The 17735-nt window shown below is 37.1% G+C and overlaps 2 protein-coding genes across 11 annotated transcripts in view; both read left to right on the top strand.

The window, feature by feature from the left end:
* Positions 1-8452, top strand: part of CAPRIN2 (caprin family member 2) — a 41961-nt gene extending 33509 nt beyond the window's left edge. For 4 of the 10 annotated variants that reach the window (XM_029206020.1, XM_029206017.1, XM_029206015.1 and 1 more), the window contains 5 exons: positions 1979-2147; positions 3510-3692; positions 4400-4500; positions 6318-6381; positions 7527-8452. In XM_029206020.1, coding sequence (XP_029061853.1) covers positions 1979-2147; positions 3510-3692; positions 4400-4500; positions 6318-6381; positions 7527-8095 — 1086 coding nt within the window. In that variant the 3' untranslated portion in view covers positions 8096-8452. Of the gene's footprint in view, positions 1-1978; positions 2148-3509; positions 3693-4399; positions 4501-6317; positions 6382-7482 lie in introns of all 10 variants that reach the window. The other 6 variants (XM_029206016.1, XM_029206024.1, XM_029206021.1 and 3 more) reach the window with 4 other exon arrangements.
* An 8947-nt stretch (positions 8453-17399) lies between these two features.
* The window catches only part of IPO8 (importin 8), a 70586-nt gene continuing 70250 nt past the window's right edge, over positions 17400-17735 (top strand). Inside the window, exon 1 of the mRNA XM_029206328.1 lies at positions 17400-17706. Coding sequence (XP_029062161.1) covers positions 17623-17706 — 84 coding nt within the window. The 5' untranslated portion in view covers positions 17400-17622. The remainder of the gene's footprint in view (positions 17707-17735) is intronic.

The following is a 17735-nucleotide window of genomic DNA, read 5'->3' as shown; positions in this document are numbered from 1 at the left end:
CACTCACCGTATATATTTTTCGAGGCAGGCATTGTTTTACTGTATGCCAGGCATTGTTCTACTGTATGCCAGGCATTGTTCTAGATACTGGGGGTAAGGAAGTGAAAAATACAGATTTGTCCCCTTTATCATGAAGCTTACATTCTAGTGTGTGTGTGTGTGTAGCAAGGGAGAGACAAAAATGATAAATGATAATAATAACAACAGCAACAATAAAACAAGTCAGTTAACCTTTAGAATAATTGCCTGTTTCTAGAGGCAGGTACCTTGGGTTTTTCAGTGAAAAAATTACATCCAGATTTTTATTCTGCTTTGAAATCTTTGTGTCCTGATTAGTTGCTCCTCGTGTGTCTTCTCGTTGTATTTTGGAAATTTTTAATAGCACTTATCCTACTTTATTTTTATGTTTTTTAAGTAAAACTTCAGACTTTATCTGGATTTCCCTAGTTTTTCCACCAGTGTTCTTTTTCTTTTCCAGGATCCCTTGCAGGGTGCCACATTGCATCACAATACCTTTTTGCTCATGCCAGTCTGTCTTCTCTACCTGTTTGGATTCTGTCCAGTATAAATTGGTTCTTATTTGTTTGCTTACTCATTTATTCAATAAACAGGTAGTTATGAAGCCAGGCACTGTTCTTAGGGGTTGTAACAATGGAGAATAGACAGGTCTTTGTGCTTAAGAAGCTTATACTTTATTATGGAGGTGGGAGGGCTAGAGAGAAAAATATTCATATATATATTATATCAGATGCTATGTGTTGTGAGGAAAAATGGAGCAGGATAAGGGGGCTAGAGAGTAACAGAAGTGCTGTATTATAGATGATGACCAGAGTCTGGACAGATCATTGCCAGCTACATGGTAGAAATGCAGTAAATGGCAGATTTTTTCATTTGTTTTCAGTTTCTGAAAAAGTACCCTTTTCCCCTATATAGCTTTCATTCTCAGTAAGCATTATTATAATGTAATGGCAGGAGAGTTAATTTTTGTACTTGTTTAACTTCTGTCAGAAATCAGATAGAAATTTGGTTTTTTTACTATGGTAAAATATGCATAAACATAAAGTTTACTGTTTTAACCGTATTTAAATGTATAATTCAACGGCATTAAGTACATTCACAGTGTTGTACAGCCATCACCACTATCTACTTCCAGAACTTTTTCATCGTCCCCTCCCCCATCCTAGCCCCTGGTAACTTCTATTCTACTTTGTCTCTATGAATTTACCTATTCTTAGGTACCTCATATAAGTGGAATCACGGTATTTGTCCTTTTGTATCTGGCTTATTTCAGTTAGCGTAGAATTTTCAAGGTTCATCCATGTTGTAGCATGGATCAGAATTTCATTCTTTTTTATGGTGAAATAACATTCCATTGTATGTATGTACCACATTCTGTTTATCCATTCATCTGCTGATGGACACTTGGGTTGTTTCCATCTTTTGGCTATTATGAATAATGCCATGAACATTGGTGTACAAATATTTGAGTCTCTGCTTTCAGTTCTTTCGGGTATATGCCTAGAAGTGGAATTGCTGGATCATATTCTACTTGGTAATTCTACTTGGTAAATGGGAATTCCGCATTTAGCTTTTTGAAGAACCGCTGTACTATTTTCTGCAGTGGCTGCACCATTTTACGTTCCCACCAGCACTGCCCTGCCACTGAGGGTGGCAGCTGTACCACACCCTCAGCAATACTTAGATTTTCTGGGGTTTTTTTTTTTTTAAAGTAATAGCCATCCTAATGGGTATGAAGTGGAATCTCATTGTGGTTTTGATTTATATTTGTCTAATGACTAATGATGTTGTGCATCTCTGCATGTGCTTATTGGCCATTTATCTTCTTTGAAGAAATGTCTATTCAAGTCCTTTGCCCATCAAATAGAAGTTTTTGAATGTTGCAGAGTTTTGCTGAATGTCACCTTTAATTGTTTTCTATAAAACTTCACAAATGACTCAGTGTACCCTGTCTTTTAAGGTATTTAATGTTAATGCACCTCTGCCTCCACGTAAAGAACAAGAAATAAAAGAATCCCCTTATTCACCTGGCTACAATCAAAGTTTTACTACAGCAAGTACACAGACACCACCCCAGTGCCAACTGCCAGCTATACACGTAGAACAAACTGTCCTTTCTCAAGAGACTGGTAAGATCTTTGTGTATCATATTTTGAAGACTTGGATGAGAGCTAATTAAATGGAAAGCAAGTCTGTAGTGACACTTGAGATGTTCTTTCTTGACTAGTAAGCCTTATCTTTTCACATGTTCAAGTATTGAGAAACACTTAATGCTTTTTCGTCTCTTTAGTTAAGTTCACTTATTACTTTTAACTTTTGTAGAGGTAGAACTTAGATGGTTGATTTAACCTTGAAGTAGGCTTTTATTTTTAAACCTGATTGCTTTGATTACCATCAACAGTGGTAGAGGTGCATAAGGCACTATCCAGCTGCTTCTATGAAGGTTTTGAAACCATTCTGTTAACTCCGTGTTAGCACAGATGGCTATCTGGCCTTTTTTCTTTCCTCTTGTAATAAAGCATTGATTAATGTGAAGGTATAATTTAGTATGCTTATTCTACTCTTTGATTAGAGATGGGAGACACTTTTGATTGTTCATGCTATTCTAATACGTACATGAAAGAATAGCAACTTTGTAGTTATTTCTCAATTTAAGAAGCACTTGTAGATTTTTACTGTTGGTATTTCAGGCCCCTATTGGGTTTTCTAAAACTTAAGCTGGAGCAAACGAATTGCTTGGTTAATCACAAGAGGTAGTAAATGTAAATCCCTGGACCTAGCCACAGATGACCTCATTCTCTTCTCACCTGTACTGTGAAAACATAGGGCAGGTGATTTACATAAAGGATACTTTTTTGTCATAATCCTTTTCAATTACAGTATTAATAAGAGTTCATTTTCTTTTACTCCTCGATCTGGCATATTTAGCCTGTTTTTTCCCTTTAATTGTGGTAAAATATACGTAACATAAAATTCATCATTTTAAACATTTTTAAGTGTACAGGTTTTATGGCATTAAGCACATCCAGGTTGTTGTGCAGCCACCACCACCATTCATCTCTAGGAATTTTCCATCTTCCCCATTTAACACTAACTCCCCATTTCCCTTTCCCTGTAATCCCTGGCAACCAGCATTCTACTCTATGAATTTGACTGCTCTAAATACTTAACTTATATAAGTGGAATCAAAGAGTATTTGTCCTTTTGTAACACCATAATGTCTTCAAGGTTCATCCATGTTGTATTGTAGAATGTGTCAGAATTTTCTTCCTTTCTAAGACTGAATAATATTTTATTACTTAGATATATATATATATAGAGAGATATCTGTGTCTCTCTCTATATATACACATACATATCTATAGCATCTGTTTTTTTAAAAAAGGGAGAAAGTTGTATTAAAGGTTTTGATATACACTGACTTCTAAGTATAAAGAATATTAAACTTTTATTACCATTTAACTCTTGGACTCTAAAACTGTTTCCTTAAGCAGCAAGTTATCCTGATGGAACTATTCAAGTAAGCAATGGTAGCCTTGCCTTTTACCCAGCACAGACGAATGTATTTCCCAGACCCTCTCAACCATTTGTCAATAGCCGGGGATCTGTTAGAGGATGTACTCGTGGTGGGAGATTACTAACCAATTCGTATCGGTCCCCTGGTGGTTATAAAGGTATGCTCTGAATACAATTTGTATGTTTACTTGACTCAAACTGTTTTTACTTTACCTTGTTCCTTTTTGTGGTTTCCATTTATAATGTAGTAGAGAATTCCCTATTCCTGCAAAATATGGTATTTCTAATATGTCTATTGTCTATAACAGAGGAACTCTTTGAATGAAAAACAGATCGATCCTGTGACTTACTGAAGTGAAAGGTTGAGCATTTTGGTTTTTTTCCAGGGATGAATTTTGGTTTTCATATTTGAATAATTTCTTTCTTCTGTTAATTGACTTGGCTGGCTCAAAACATGTCATATTTAAGACAGTGCCCATTTCCTAGTTATCAGAGTATACCACAGATGAAAACTTTGAGACAATAATAGTGATACGCTTTTAAGTTAGATATGGTTCCAAGTATTCTAGTCACTGCTGGTATTAGCAGAAGTACTCTAGACCAAGGCCTTAACCACCATCCTTTCCCAACCCCACCTGCATCCCAGCAATAGTAAATTTCTACAGTTGGCTTGTTTGAAGTCTGTGATATTTTTATAAATGTGTGTTTTATTGTGGAAACAGTATTAGGGAGTTTGCTTAAAGAAGGCATAAATCTAATGATGGCTTTATAGGATCAATTTAACTTTCCAAGTGATATAGAACAGACTATTTAAGAGTTTAGTGTAATTTTGCCCATAATTTTATGTAAGTTGTTTATTTATTAGGTTTTGATACCTATAGAGGACCTCCTTCAATTTCCAATGGAAATTATAGCCAGCTACAGTTCCAAGCTAGAGAGTATCCTGGAACACCTTATTCCCAAAGGGTAAGAATAATTGTTATAACTGAACAATAGTACAATTGATGTGAAGCTGGTGACTAAACTATAGCAGAGTCGTAATTTGTTTTGTAAAGACACTCTTGTAACTATGGAGAGTGGATCTGGAAGCTTTTCTAATAACCCAAGTAGGGTACATGAGAACTGCCTGTTACATGGAACTTAGGACGTCTTAAGGACTTTATTAAGTTTGCATTAACTCATTTACTCCACCATCCTATAAGAGAAACTGGAGTTCAGAAACGAGTAACTTATCTAAGGTCACTCAGCAAGTAAATGATGGAACTAAGATTAGATGCAAGTTTCTCAACTCCAGAGCCCATGGTCTTTACTATATTGCCTTCAGTTTAACTTTTTTAGATATCAAGTATAGGAAAGTCCTTTTTTGTAAGTTTGATTTTTTTGGTTTATTCTTGATTGACTAGTTCAGCAGATTTTCTTTACTATATATGATAAAAGACTGATAGGAGAATGGTAGACATTCCACTTGAACAGCCCTTGGGAACTCCCTGTCATTGGTCGTATATGGATATGAATTTATACTACATTAGCATTTTCAGTTTTGAAGTTTTACAAGCCTTTAAGTATGTATGTGGTATTTTACTGAGTTCTGTTGTTAATATACAAAGGAGCTTACGGTTACGTGAGGTAAGATAGATGTCTATACAGAGGCAGTATTGAAGAACACACCTTGGAAAACACACCAGGTCACCTAAATGACTTGGGTTTGACCCCTGATCTCACCAGTTACCTCTTTGTGTGACCTTGGGCCTGTTACGTAAACTTTCTGAGCTTTAGTTCCTTATCTGTTAGGTGAAGACTCATCTGTTTGAGTTACTTATCTTACTCTGGAGTGTGAGGATTACTCTGTGAGGGATTCTGAGGATTAAATGAAGTCATATACATAAGTGCTTTGCATATATCAAGGATGCAAATATTAACTGTTATTACTTGATTGTCACGTACTGTGTGTGCAGGGAAAACTTTGATTAATGCGGTCTTTCAGTAATGGAGCTATCTGTTCTTAATACCAGCATTCTAGTATTTTTGTGTGCTGCTTTAAATTTCCTCCTGAGGAAACATAAGATATCAATGATAGTAGTGCTGTTGGGAAGAGGGTTAGGAGTTTGGGGTAGGAAAATTAATTATTATTTTTACTGTATACATTCTTGTCCTGTTTAAATTTTTTATTACATGTATTGATATTAATCTGATTGCACCATTAATTATTCTTTTCATGACTTGCATGGGGGCTGACTTTCACCATACTTGGGAGTCAGTTTGAAATGTTGCCTCTTGAACATTTTTTCTTAAAGATTCCAGACAATAATACGTTCATACGTTAAATTCTTATCAATTTCCCTGTCAAAACAAAACCAAACCCTAACATAGTTTGTAATTGTCTTCACACTTTGGTTTATAAATAGAGCAAGATTGAAATTGTCTGTATTTTTGCTTTATCATCTCCTTTTATATTGAGATGAGGCACAGAGGACCAGGACATATTTCTGAATTTCCCTCATTACCTAGCATTGTGTCTTTTACGTAGTGTTCTCTAAATGCTTTCTTGTTTTTGCAAGTATTAACATATCTAATTTGTCAGGTTAATTAACAGATGAAGCAAATATTGCTACTGTGACTCTTGCTTTATTTGTTTTTCTTGGTGTCATCTGAGCCCTTTTGGTTGCTGGAGAAGGCTAGACCAAGGGCTAGGAGGACTTAGTCTTACAAATTCATCTGCCAATAATAACTAATTACTGTTTTGCATTTTTAGTGCTAAGGTAAATATTATGTGTTCATTTTAGGATAATTTCCAGCAGTGTTACAAGCGAGGAGGAACATCTGGTGGTCCTCGGGCAAATTCGAGAGGTAAGGATAATTAATTGAGGAGTTTATTTACCCAAAACATACCTCTAGATCTTTCTTCATCCTTTGTCAAGTTCTCCCCAAAGTATATTAGCATTTATCTTTTGAGGTTTTCAGTTTGCTTAAATGTTGTACTGAAGATCTGAGGGAGATATTAGACTACTAGAAAGGCTGTGGAAATCATTTGTCAATTTACGTGTGTATGTGTTTTAAATTTGCTTGACACCATAATTTAACCTTAGATAGATATTCACTATGCTAACTTGATATAGTTTCAGGTGATATATCAGGATGGTGGTTTTGGAATAATGGGCACTTCTAGATACTCCAGTGCCCCTTAGTACATTGATAGATAGGAATAAACAACAATTAAGACACAATGACTTGAACAAAAGCAGGATACTTTTAATACTTCTTAAAATGTGAAGGTACTATTAAAAGGTTCAGTGTAACTGAGAAGATCAAGAATTACTGAAGATTAACTTTGTCACAAGAAAAGAGAAGCTTTTCCTTTTAAGAAAGTAGCGACTATTCACATTATCTTTGCCCTCTATCTGAGCAGTGTTTTTGTACAATACTGAAAACATTAAAATTTTATGATACCACATTAACTTAGAAATAAAGAACAAGCATTTATTATGGGGCTTAGTACCATAACAAAATATGTTTGAATGTCTAGTAGGCTAGTAGTTCCAGAAGTTGCTACTTTTATGTAATCTCAGTTTTCTTGAGTCCTTCTCCATTAGATACTTAGAGTAGATTTATCACTGAGGAATTAAGAACTCAGAATTATGGGAGAAAGGTAAAGAATTAAAGAGTGTTCACACCTGGGTTTTAGACTCTGCTAACCATAACTACTGTTAAGTTATCCAACCTTTGGGGGCCTCATTTTTTTAATATTAAAAAAAAAAAATGAGGCTACTGGACAAAATCATCATCCAGGTCCTTTCTGGCTTTAGAATAGTAGTAGAAGAGCCTGTTGTCAGAGAAATCTAGAAGAGTATACTGTAGCTATACTTTATTGCTTTTTAAAAAAAATTTACTATAAAATGTATTTTTATCTGTATTTCAGTAGCCGACTAATGTTAAATATTGTGTTCAAAGCTAACTGCTTCATTATGAGAAACTCACTGTTGCTAATAAAACAGCAGGGTGGAGTGATTCTTCTCAGGTGAGCAGCCCAGAAAGAGACAACGAAACCTTTAACAGTGGTGACTCTGGACAAGGAGACTCCCGTAGCATGACCCCTGTGGATGTGCCAGTGACAAACCCAGCAGCCACCATACTGCCAGTACACGTGTATCCCCTGCCTCAGCAGATGCGAGTTGCCTTCTCAGCAGCCAGAACCTCCAATCTTGCCCCTGGAACTTTAGACCAACCTATTGTGTTTGATCTTCTTCTGAACAACTTGGGAGAAACTTTTGATCTTCAGCTTGGTAGATTTAATTGCCCAGTGAATGGCACTTACGTTTTCATTTTTCACATGCTAAAGCTGGCAGTGAATGTGCCACTGTATGTCAACCTCATGAAGAATGAAGAGGTCTTGGTATCTGCCTATGCCAATGATGGTGCTCCAGACCATGAAACTGCTAGCAATCATGCAATTCTTCAGCTGTTCCAGGGAGACCAGATATGGTTACGTTTGCACAGAGGAGCAATTTATGGAAGTAGTTGGAAATATTCTACGTTTTCAGGCTATCTTCTTTACCAAGATTGAAAGTCAGTACAGAATTGACAATAAAAGGATATGGTGTTCTGATTAGTGGGAATAAAGGAAAAGTAGTCCTTGCCCTTCTGACAGATTGGTTTAGGAAAATGTTTTCATTCCTAGAGGAAGGAGGAGGTCCTTACTTTTTTGTTTTCCTCCCCATGGTGAAAAATTTCAAGCTGAATGACAATTAGCACTAATCTGGCACTTTATAAATTGTGATGTAGCCTCGCTAGTCAAGCTGTGAATGTATATTGTTTGCACTTAATCCTTAACCGTATTAACGTTCAGCTTACTAAACTAACTGCCTCAAGTTCAGGCAAGTTATAATGCCTTGTTGTGCCTCAATAAAAAAGTTACATGCACCTTCAGTGTTCTTACTTGATTAAACATTTAGTTAAGAAGTAAAATGTTTAATTTTTAGTGTTCACACTGGTAACTTTTGAATGGGAATCTATTCATGGGTTCATACTATTATTTTAAAATAAGCCTTTTATATATAACAGCTCCTTTTAGAGTTACTTTTCTCTGTTATTATACATATCATTCATCAAAAGATTTCATGTTTTCCACTGGCCAAATCACATCTTCTCCTTGAAGCTGTTTTGCAGTAGGGTGTTTTATCCTTTAGTTAGCTATCTTCAAATACCTACTGTATGAATAATAATACAAGGTACAGTACACGATACATGGGTAATACTACTGGTCCACCATCAGTAAGGCTTATGCTTTCTAGTGGATTCTTAATTTGAGTAGGTAAAATATTTAGTCATCAAAAAGCAAAGGTCTGTGGTCGGGCAATGCTGTATTTGAGTGTGGATTTTGCCACTTAGTAACTGATCTTGGGCAAGTTATTATACCTCAAAGATTTTTTTAAAGACCATTTTCCGAAATGCAAAATGGGCATGATAGATCAGCCTCAGGGCAGTTGTGAAGTTCAACTAAGAATTTATCCAAAAGACTTTACACAGTGCCTGGCACATAAGCGTTTAATAAATGTTAGATGCTGTAATTGTGTTTTTCTCATTCGGAAAACTTTAGGGTGCTGTGTGTATATACTGTCTTGTATGCAGTGTAGCAGGCAATGCCAGAGTTTAGTATCCATTCTAGACATACATCCTCACGTCTCAATTTAAGTTTGTATATGATTCTTACTACTAAGAACTTAATAATATGTTTCTCAATTACTTTAAAGAATAGTAATTCAAAATAAACATTTTGACTGAATATTCCAGAGTTTATTAAGGGTTGGAGAAAGGGCATTCTTAGCTTGCAACCAAGCAAGTCACTTGCTGAGGCAGAAAGTTCTTGTTTTGATCCTCCGCTCACTCTGTGTTGTTAAATAATCTCAGGAAGATGTAAGAGCATTAAATTATTATGGTTCATATGTTTGAGCTAGGTGTGGGTTCAGCAATTAAATCCTTAAGCCGTGTTTAATTCTGTGGCGTTAAGTGTTAGTACAGTGCTCTCAAGATAGAGGATGTAATGTGATTCACTATTTAACAGAACTTTTTCAATTCATGGTAAGTATTTTGTGAGTTAGGGATATTAGTATTCCAGTTAAATAAATTAGTTCATGGCTTTTATGTCCAGAGCACAAAATGAAAAGTATGCAGGAAAGCAGAAAGATGATTGAATGCTTGAGGGGAAAACTTGATGTTTAAGAACAGTTGTTGATCAAGTTCAATGAGGTCTTTCTCAGTCTTTTTTAGCCACTGTTTTCTGCTGCATTAGGGTCTTCAGCTTAGTCTTTTGTCCTGAACATGATCGACATTTATTGAAAAAATATTGTGAATGACTCTTTGTATTTTTTAAGGTTAAGTGTCCAACAGGAAGAGATTCATTAACTAGGGTATCCCTTCATGATAATACTCATGTTTTAGGAGAGCATTTTAAATGAAATACTATTTCTCTAAGTGTAAAGACAATAGACTAGAAAATTATTCTTAGACTTAAGGAATGAATGGACAAGATCTTTCATTCTGAAGCAGTGTAACTTTTGAAGACACAGTTCTTCTGGAAGCTTTTAGTAAAAGCCCAGATGTCTTTACAAAAAGATGTACACATGCAGATTTTAGATACCTTTGCAAGAGATGTAATGGGGATCCATAGATAAGTAAAGCACATTTAGGGACCTTGTATAAGGAACTTACATTTCACTGAGAGGATCTTGTTGTAGGTATGACTGAAGTGGAAAGGCATTCCATAAAATTACTATGTATCTCTGAATATATAGATTCTTAGTTGTCTTACGGGAGGTGGAGATAGGGGAGATAAAGTAAGTTTTTCTATTTTCTATAGATAGATTTTCTATAAATTCACCTCTGAGTTTCCTTTCACTTTAAATCTTTTAGTCTTTTGTTTAAATGAATTCTCCCTTAAGAATTGTGAGCAACTGACTCTTACCTCCTCTAAAGTTATTTAGTGAGTAAATGCAGGTATTTAAAGCAGGAAATATTTTTGAGAGGTTGGCTCACTTGCCTCCCATACCAAGTATCTTGTCAACCATTCCATTTTTAAATTGAAACTTTCTAAACTCCATAATAGCTACAATTTTACAGTGCTTTGACATCACGTACTGTGTTTTTATACTTCAGTCTTCCCTGTTTGCAAAGTTTTATTCCTTTATTGACTGATGTTCTGTTGTGATCCTTGTGATAACTAGGATGATATTTTATGTATTTTACAAGGCATAAAGTATTTTATATGCCAGATAATTTTTGGCATATAGACGTTAAAGTTTTTCCATATGAATTCCACTCTGCTCCCATGCCAAACACTTTATTTTGATGAAAAAATTTTGAGTTGTCTCTCCAGGTCCTCCACCTGCTAATGTTATCTCAGGGGTATTCTTAATTGCCACTTTAATGATTAGGCTGATATCTTTGTCCTCATTTTTCAGCTTTTGGGCAAGTGTTGACAAACTGATAGGTACAGCTCACTTGCTACCAGTGCAAGACTCTGAATGCCAGATGATAAAATATTGTTACCCATTATCAATATCAAGAGGCCTTAGGCTCACTAATTGTAAGTTTCTTAAGCATTATTCTTTTATTCATTTTATTTCAAGGGCCTTATATGTTGAAATAAATTATTAATTTAGGTGGGTTTTAATTTACCATAAAACCCAAATAGGTGGGTTATCTGATTTGTACCTGGCTCAGGGGCTACAAAGATCAATGTTCAGACACATCAAGTATATCAGTTTTATCCATTTTATCCATTTCATCTGCTGAGAGCAAATCTCTTGAGTTATTTCTCTGATATCTATCACACTTCTGTTTTTTTTTTTCTGTTCTATATCTGGAAATCTTACTACTCAGAAGCTAAACCTCCTTGGACAAGTTATTTAATCTCATCTTTTCTCTTGTTTCTAAGTTTCACTTTCTGGAAGATTTCCTTGATTTTGTCTTCTGACCTTTTTACAGAGTTTTAAATTTCTGCTGCGTTTAAAATTCATAAGTACACATCTGTTATCTTGAATGTTCCTTACATGTGTATTCCATTCTTGTTTTGTGATTGCACTATTGTCTAAGGATAGTTGGTTTTCTTAAAGTTTTCTTCCCTCTGTAGTCTATTTCTGCACTTCGTTTGTCCTAGTCTCATATCTGTATTGTTACATTTGCTCAGAATCTTGTGATTATTTGTTGACTGTTGATATTTAAGAATGTGGCACCTAAATATGATTGGAGGCTTTGAATGCAGAGGTGGGGCTTGTTGATCTTGGGGTTTGTAGTAGCATGATTTTTGTGGGGGAGAACACCAATGTGGAAGTAGGGAGGAGCTTTCTAAGTGGGGCACAAAACCCAGAAGCCGTAAAAGATGGATAAATTTGACACATAGAATTTATTCCCCTAAAACTTGTTAGGGGAAATAATGTCAAAAGACAAATACTGCCTGCAGTGGGAGAAAATCGAAAAAGATGGCCCAAAAAAGGAGCCACAGAAGTGAAGAGACAGTTCATATGCGCTTACAAAAAAAAAAAAAAAAAAAAAAAATTAGTAAGCATATGTAAAGTGCGTATTTTGGCAAGCATGTGGGAAAAGGGGCACTCATAGTGTAGATGGTAATAAAATTGGTACTTTTTGGAGAGAGAAAGTATATGCTTTCTAGCCCAGAAATTCCACTGCTAGGAATTTACAAGTAGTTTTGGAATTATGCCAAGGTACATGCATAGAGATACTGTGTATAGCATTAATTATAACAGCAAGAACTGGAGAAACAACCTAGATGCCCATCAGTAGGAAATTGGTTAAGTCAGAAGAGAAGAATATAGATCAGTGTGTGCAAAATGTCATTTATGTAAAAATTCCTAAAAGCACATATATGTGATTACTTGAATTATTTTTTTTTCCTGGTAGTATGTACAAAACTTGATAGTGTTGGCTTTAAGGAAAAGGGGTTGTAGTAGGTATTTTTCATTCTGCATATTACTATAGAACTTTAAATGTACATATTGCTTTTTGTTAAAAATTTTAAAGATAAAATGGTAGATTGCTATGGTACTTACCCTGCTTTGTCTTTCCTTGGCTAGAGCTTGAGGGTCTGCTTTAATTATCATTAAGCCCGGGATAACACATGGAAGAGTTACCGTAAAAACCTTTCACCTTTCACTAATATTGGCATTTCACTTCATAATTTACAGAGTACTCTCATCTGTGTAATCTTATTTGATCTTCACAGTGGTCCTGGTGAGGCAGATGCTTTTCTAGGGGATAAGAAAATTGGGACTCTTGGAGATTGACTTTCTAAGACCACTAGCAGTAGTGCCTAAGCCAGGCTTTGAGTCCAAATACAAGCACGGCCTTTCTTACCGTACTCGTTGCTCTTCTTTAGTTCTCAGGTGTGGTTGCCTTCACCGTATTTTCCATTGCTGTTTTGCACACTGATGTTTTAGATGTACTACGCAGCTTTACTAGAGCAGAATAAACACTGTGAACTGGATAAACTGGACCCAGTTAAGGCTGTCATAAGTTATCATTTCTTGTATGTCCTGAATTTGAACAGGATGACTCCTTTTCCAATGTGAAATGTGGGAAGCCTGAGGAAATGAAGGAACAGAACATTTTGAGGAAAAAACTGATTTGAAAGTACATATTTCATTTTCAGTCTTAGTTAATACCACTCTCTTCAGCTTCTATGCCTCCCGCCCACTACTACCATTTTAGTTTCTTGGAGATGGAAGTTTCTGGCTTCTGATCAGAAACTTCCTAACCCCCTATTACTTTAGCTTATATATACTGATTTTTTGTTTTTAAAAAATTCTTCTTTGAGAGGTCTGTCATTCTTCTAGAAAATTCTACTCAGGGCTTTTGGTTACATGTGACAGTTTAAAGGAGATTACCATACCATTGACTTTATTATACTAACAAAATACTCAAGACCTTACATTTATTAGATGTATGTACGTACTCTTGCCTGTTTTTCAGGTGCCATGATGTAGAGCTCTGCCAATATAGACCCTTTTGAAGTAGAGGCATTTAATCAAAATTAACGTACTGTATTCACTTACAGATCATTTAAATGGTTTAAGAGATATATTATTAAACTTACAGGTAGAGACTTTTGTGCATTGGGTCTTAACTCCCATTTTGTCTTTACCGTATGGACTAGATTCAAGCCTGCTAACACAGACCAGCAGTTGAGCTGCTGCCAACAGATGGGGAGGACAACTGTGTGATATTCCATTTAGATGACTGAAATGTTAAATCTCAAAAAAGGCCACAGTGGCAGTGCTTGGAGTGAAAATTGCTTTCTGTAATTTGAGCTGTAATCATGCCAGTTATCCTCTGTGCTATATTTCTAGGATAATGTCATCCATTTCTATGGTGTCAACTAACCTATATACACAGATGACTCACAGTTCTCTAACTCCATCCCTTTCTCCTTCCTCTAACCCCCTGCCATAGCTTCCTCCTTCTCACCAAGCTTTTCTGTGAGAGCCAGAAGTCAGTTTCTGATTGTCACTGGAAATCTCCACTTGTATAACCCATAAGCACTTCGAGTTCAACATGTCCAAAGACAAACTCATCTTCCCTCCAAAATATAATACTCCTTCCGTTTTCCCATAGGTCATCAAAGCCTGATACGCTAGAATCATTTTTGACTTCCCTTTGCTACTTTGTGTATCAGTCACAAATTTCTGATGCTTCAGCCTGTGACATGTCTCATATCTGTCCTACCTTCTTTATTCCTACTGTGCATATCCTGTTTCAGACCCCTTATCTCTCTCACATTCATTCATTTATTCACTACTTATTAATTGCTTATTATGTGTCAGGCATAGTGTGAGACTGTCTCACTATGTCTCATTTATCAAAGGTTGAATAAGGTCTCTCCTCTCTCCTTAATAGAATACAATCATAATAGTATTGAGCATGTACCATGGGCAATGTATTTATATCATTTAGTCTTCACAGTAGCTTTTGGAAGCAGATGAGGAAACAGGCACAGAGAGGTAAGCCGTATGCAAACCATGATACTACAACAAGACAATACAGCTCGCTCAAATTCTACCTTAAACAAGGTGAATGTGTTAATAAATATAGACATCCTCTCATATTGTGCATAGTAGTAAAAAAAAGGGACTCATAAACAACGAGCCGTTTCTAAGTTAAAGATATAGTTTAGGGAAAGCAACTTTAAAACACTTGCAAAGAAATCTGAGAGCAGAATCAGTTGCTTGGTTTTTTTTGTTTGTTTTCCTGTTGTCTCAGACATCACTAATTTGACAGCATTATTTTTGAGTAACTTGTCTTCACTGAGTCTTTTCAAAGCATACAAAGTTTTCATGGGAACATCATCTCTTTCTTAAATTATATATTTTGTAAGTTAAAGTTTATTTTTTGAGATAATTGTAGATTCTCATGTAGTTGTAAGAAATAATACAGATGGGTCCTGTGTACCCATATCCAATTTCCTTCAATGGTAACATCTTGCAAAACTATATATATCTATATATCTATATCTATATCATCTATATTACAGTGTCAGATACCAGAGAGAGGTTTTAAGATAACTAAAACTGTCTCTTGCATAGATCAAATGTATATACCTTAGATACCAACTAAGGGGTTCGTGTTCATTTTTTGTTGGCAGTTTCAGTGGGGGAAATGAAGGCAGAAGCCTAGGAATAGCTGACTGAAGCACAAATAGGAAGTAAGGAAGTAGAGACAAGGAATGAAGGCCCTTCCTTGGAAAAGAATGAACGTTAGTTAGAGAGCATTACTGAAAAAGATTGTTTTTTAACTGAGGGAAATCTTTTTAGGCTGAGGTTGAATCAGTGGAGAAAAAGGTTGAAAATATAGGAAAGAGTTTTACAAATTGTCAACCATAAGTGTGTAATAAGACTCAAAATTTATTTTAATGAATAATATATAGAATAGAGATTTATGGAGCAAGGTCCCAGAGGAAATGGGAGAAGATTGGGTTCAGATTGGAGGCAAGGAGGTAAAGAGGGGTAAACAGATTAATTTGTGTTTGAGTGATTTGAGCCTAGTGGTTTTGTTCATCTTTGCAGAGCTCTGTGGAAAGAGGTAGGGAGTTTGAGAAGAGTATTGAGGGTGGGAACAGTTGCTGAGATGCTGAAGGTGGTGCTGAGCAAAGGAAAGGAATAGGATTGTTGAGCCTAAGGAAAGAACACATTTGTAGCGGTGTCGGTTTGCACAGTGGGTCAAGGGTAGACTTGAGAAGTTAAATTGGGAGTTTATTAGCAGAGAAGGATGTGTAGTCATGAATGGATAGACTAAGGAAGGGCTGAAAAGTGACTGAGTTGGAAAACCGTTATAGAGTTATTGAGGGAGACAGAGATGGAAGAGAAGGTCCTAAATTGAAAAGAGGATATTGGAGTTAAGATTTTAGAAGTCAAGGCATTTTAGATTCATGTGGTCCAAAAGAGTGGGATAAGGAAATAGTGTGAAGATGAAAGGCACTATGATCCATAAAAATTTGGAGTGCTAAGGAGTTTGTATTTTATCTTGAAGTTGATGGGAAATCATCAAGGAAGGGACATGACAGTATTAACCTTTAAGAAACACTACTCTGATGGAAATGTAGAGAATGGAAAAAACTGGAAGCAACCAGATACATATTGCTAGGCACTTTTGCACCCAACTGAAGGGTGTGGTCCCATTTACAGCCCCTGTAGAGGGGAGATCTTTCAGGCAGCTAAGTTTTCCACCACAAAGTTTCTGCCCTCTTGATTGAACCCAGTTAGCTGAACCAATCTGTCTTAATTACGTGCTCCAGGAAAGATCACACCCCTTCAGATGTATTTTGCCCACAGTCATCTTCTTTACAAATGTAATTAAACTCTCTTTTCCTGGGTTAACCTCAGGAACAACTAGCTCCTTAATATTTTTATGCCATTGAAATTTTGGGGCCAGATACGGCCACAGTGGGTGGAGACAGTATACCTTTTCTTGCATTTCACTACTTTTCTGAGAAGATCTGGAAGTATTTCAGAAACCCTCAGGCATAGAGTTAGTTTCTCTGATCTGGAACAGTTACTTTCTAAGTATATTTTTTCTGTTTACGTTTGTCTCTTCTATCACATTGTAAGTTTCTTCATAGTAACCTGCATTGAATTCATTTTGTTATAATGTGGTGCCTAAGTATCGTAGTACTCTGGCCCAAAAATACATGTTTAAAAAACGTTCAGTGAGGGACTTCCCTGGCGGTGCAGTGGTTAAGAATCCGCCTGCCAATGCAGGGGACACAGGTTCGAGCCCTGGTCCAGGAGGATCCCACAGGCCATGGAGCAACTAAGCCCCCAGCACCACAACTAATGAGCCTGAGCTCTAGAGCCCGCGTGCCTAGAGCCCACCCAACGCAGCCAAAAATAAATAAGAAAAAACAAAAAAAACCCGTTCAGTGAATGAATGAGTGAATGAATGAATGATGGCTCCCACAGACTGAGGGAGCCTTGTTCTCCTGTGGGCTAGATGATCTCAAGGTCCCAACAAGTCTGCCCTGAAACAGGCTCAGTTGTAATGCCCAAACAGTGCTCAGACTAACAAAAAGTGCCACGCCATCCATATATGCTTAATTTGGATGTAGCTGTAAAGAGACCTAGCTAGCTCGTTTCCGGATCTCCGAAGAGGCGGTAGGCTCTTTTCCGTATGGTAGCAAGACTGCCGCCTACCGGAGCCAGTGAAACCGGTTTCCCTCCGGGAAAGAAGCCGAGACTACTTTCCGTACAGTAGCATGGTGGCCGCCAGCGGGGGCGGCCATAGCATCACGCCCGGGGGGAAGAGGCCGCCGTAAAGGAGGCGCCGCTTCCTCTTCTTACTTCTCCCGCCTCCCACCGGCTGTCGTAAAAGGGTGAATGGAGAGCGAGTTGTTGGGGGTAGAAAGGGAGGACAGGGGGCGCGGAGTCAGAGTGGCGCAGCAAGTGGCTGCAGGTGGCGACGGTGGCGGGGGGTGGGGAGTGAGGTAGTGCAAGGGTCGCGGAGGAGGAGGCTGAGAGGGTCGAAAGAAAAACTAAAGCTGCAGTCTGGCCTACTGGCCCGGGGGCCCCCGAGCCCCCACCCGGGGAGATGGACCTCAACCGGATCATCCAGGCGCTGAAAGGCACCATCGACCCGAAGCTGCGGATTGCAGCTGAGAATGAACTCAACCAGGTAAGGAGCAGGCCTGCGGCGCCCCCCGC

This window comes from Monodon monoceros, unplaced genomic scaffold (assembly GCF_005190385.1).
Source record: "Monodon monoceros isolate NGI ecotype Baffin Bay Population unplaced genomic scaffold, NGI_Narwhal_1 Super_Scaffold_6, whole genome shotgun sequence".
NCBI classification, from domain to species: domain Eukaryota; kingdom Metazoa; phylum Chordata; class Mammalia; order Artiodactyla; family Monodontidae; genus Monodon; species Monodon monoceros.
The sequence above is the reverse complement of the archived record's forward strand: the minus strand, read 5'-3'. Positions and strand labels throughout refer to the sequence as shown.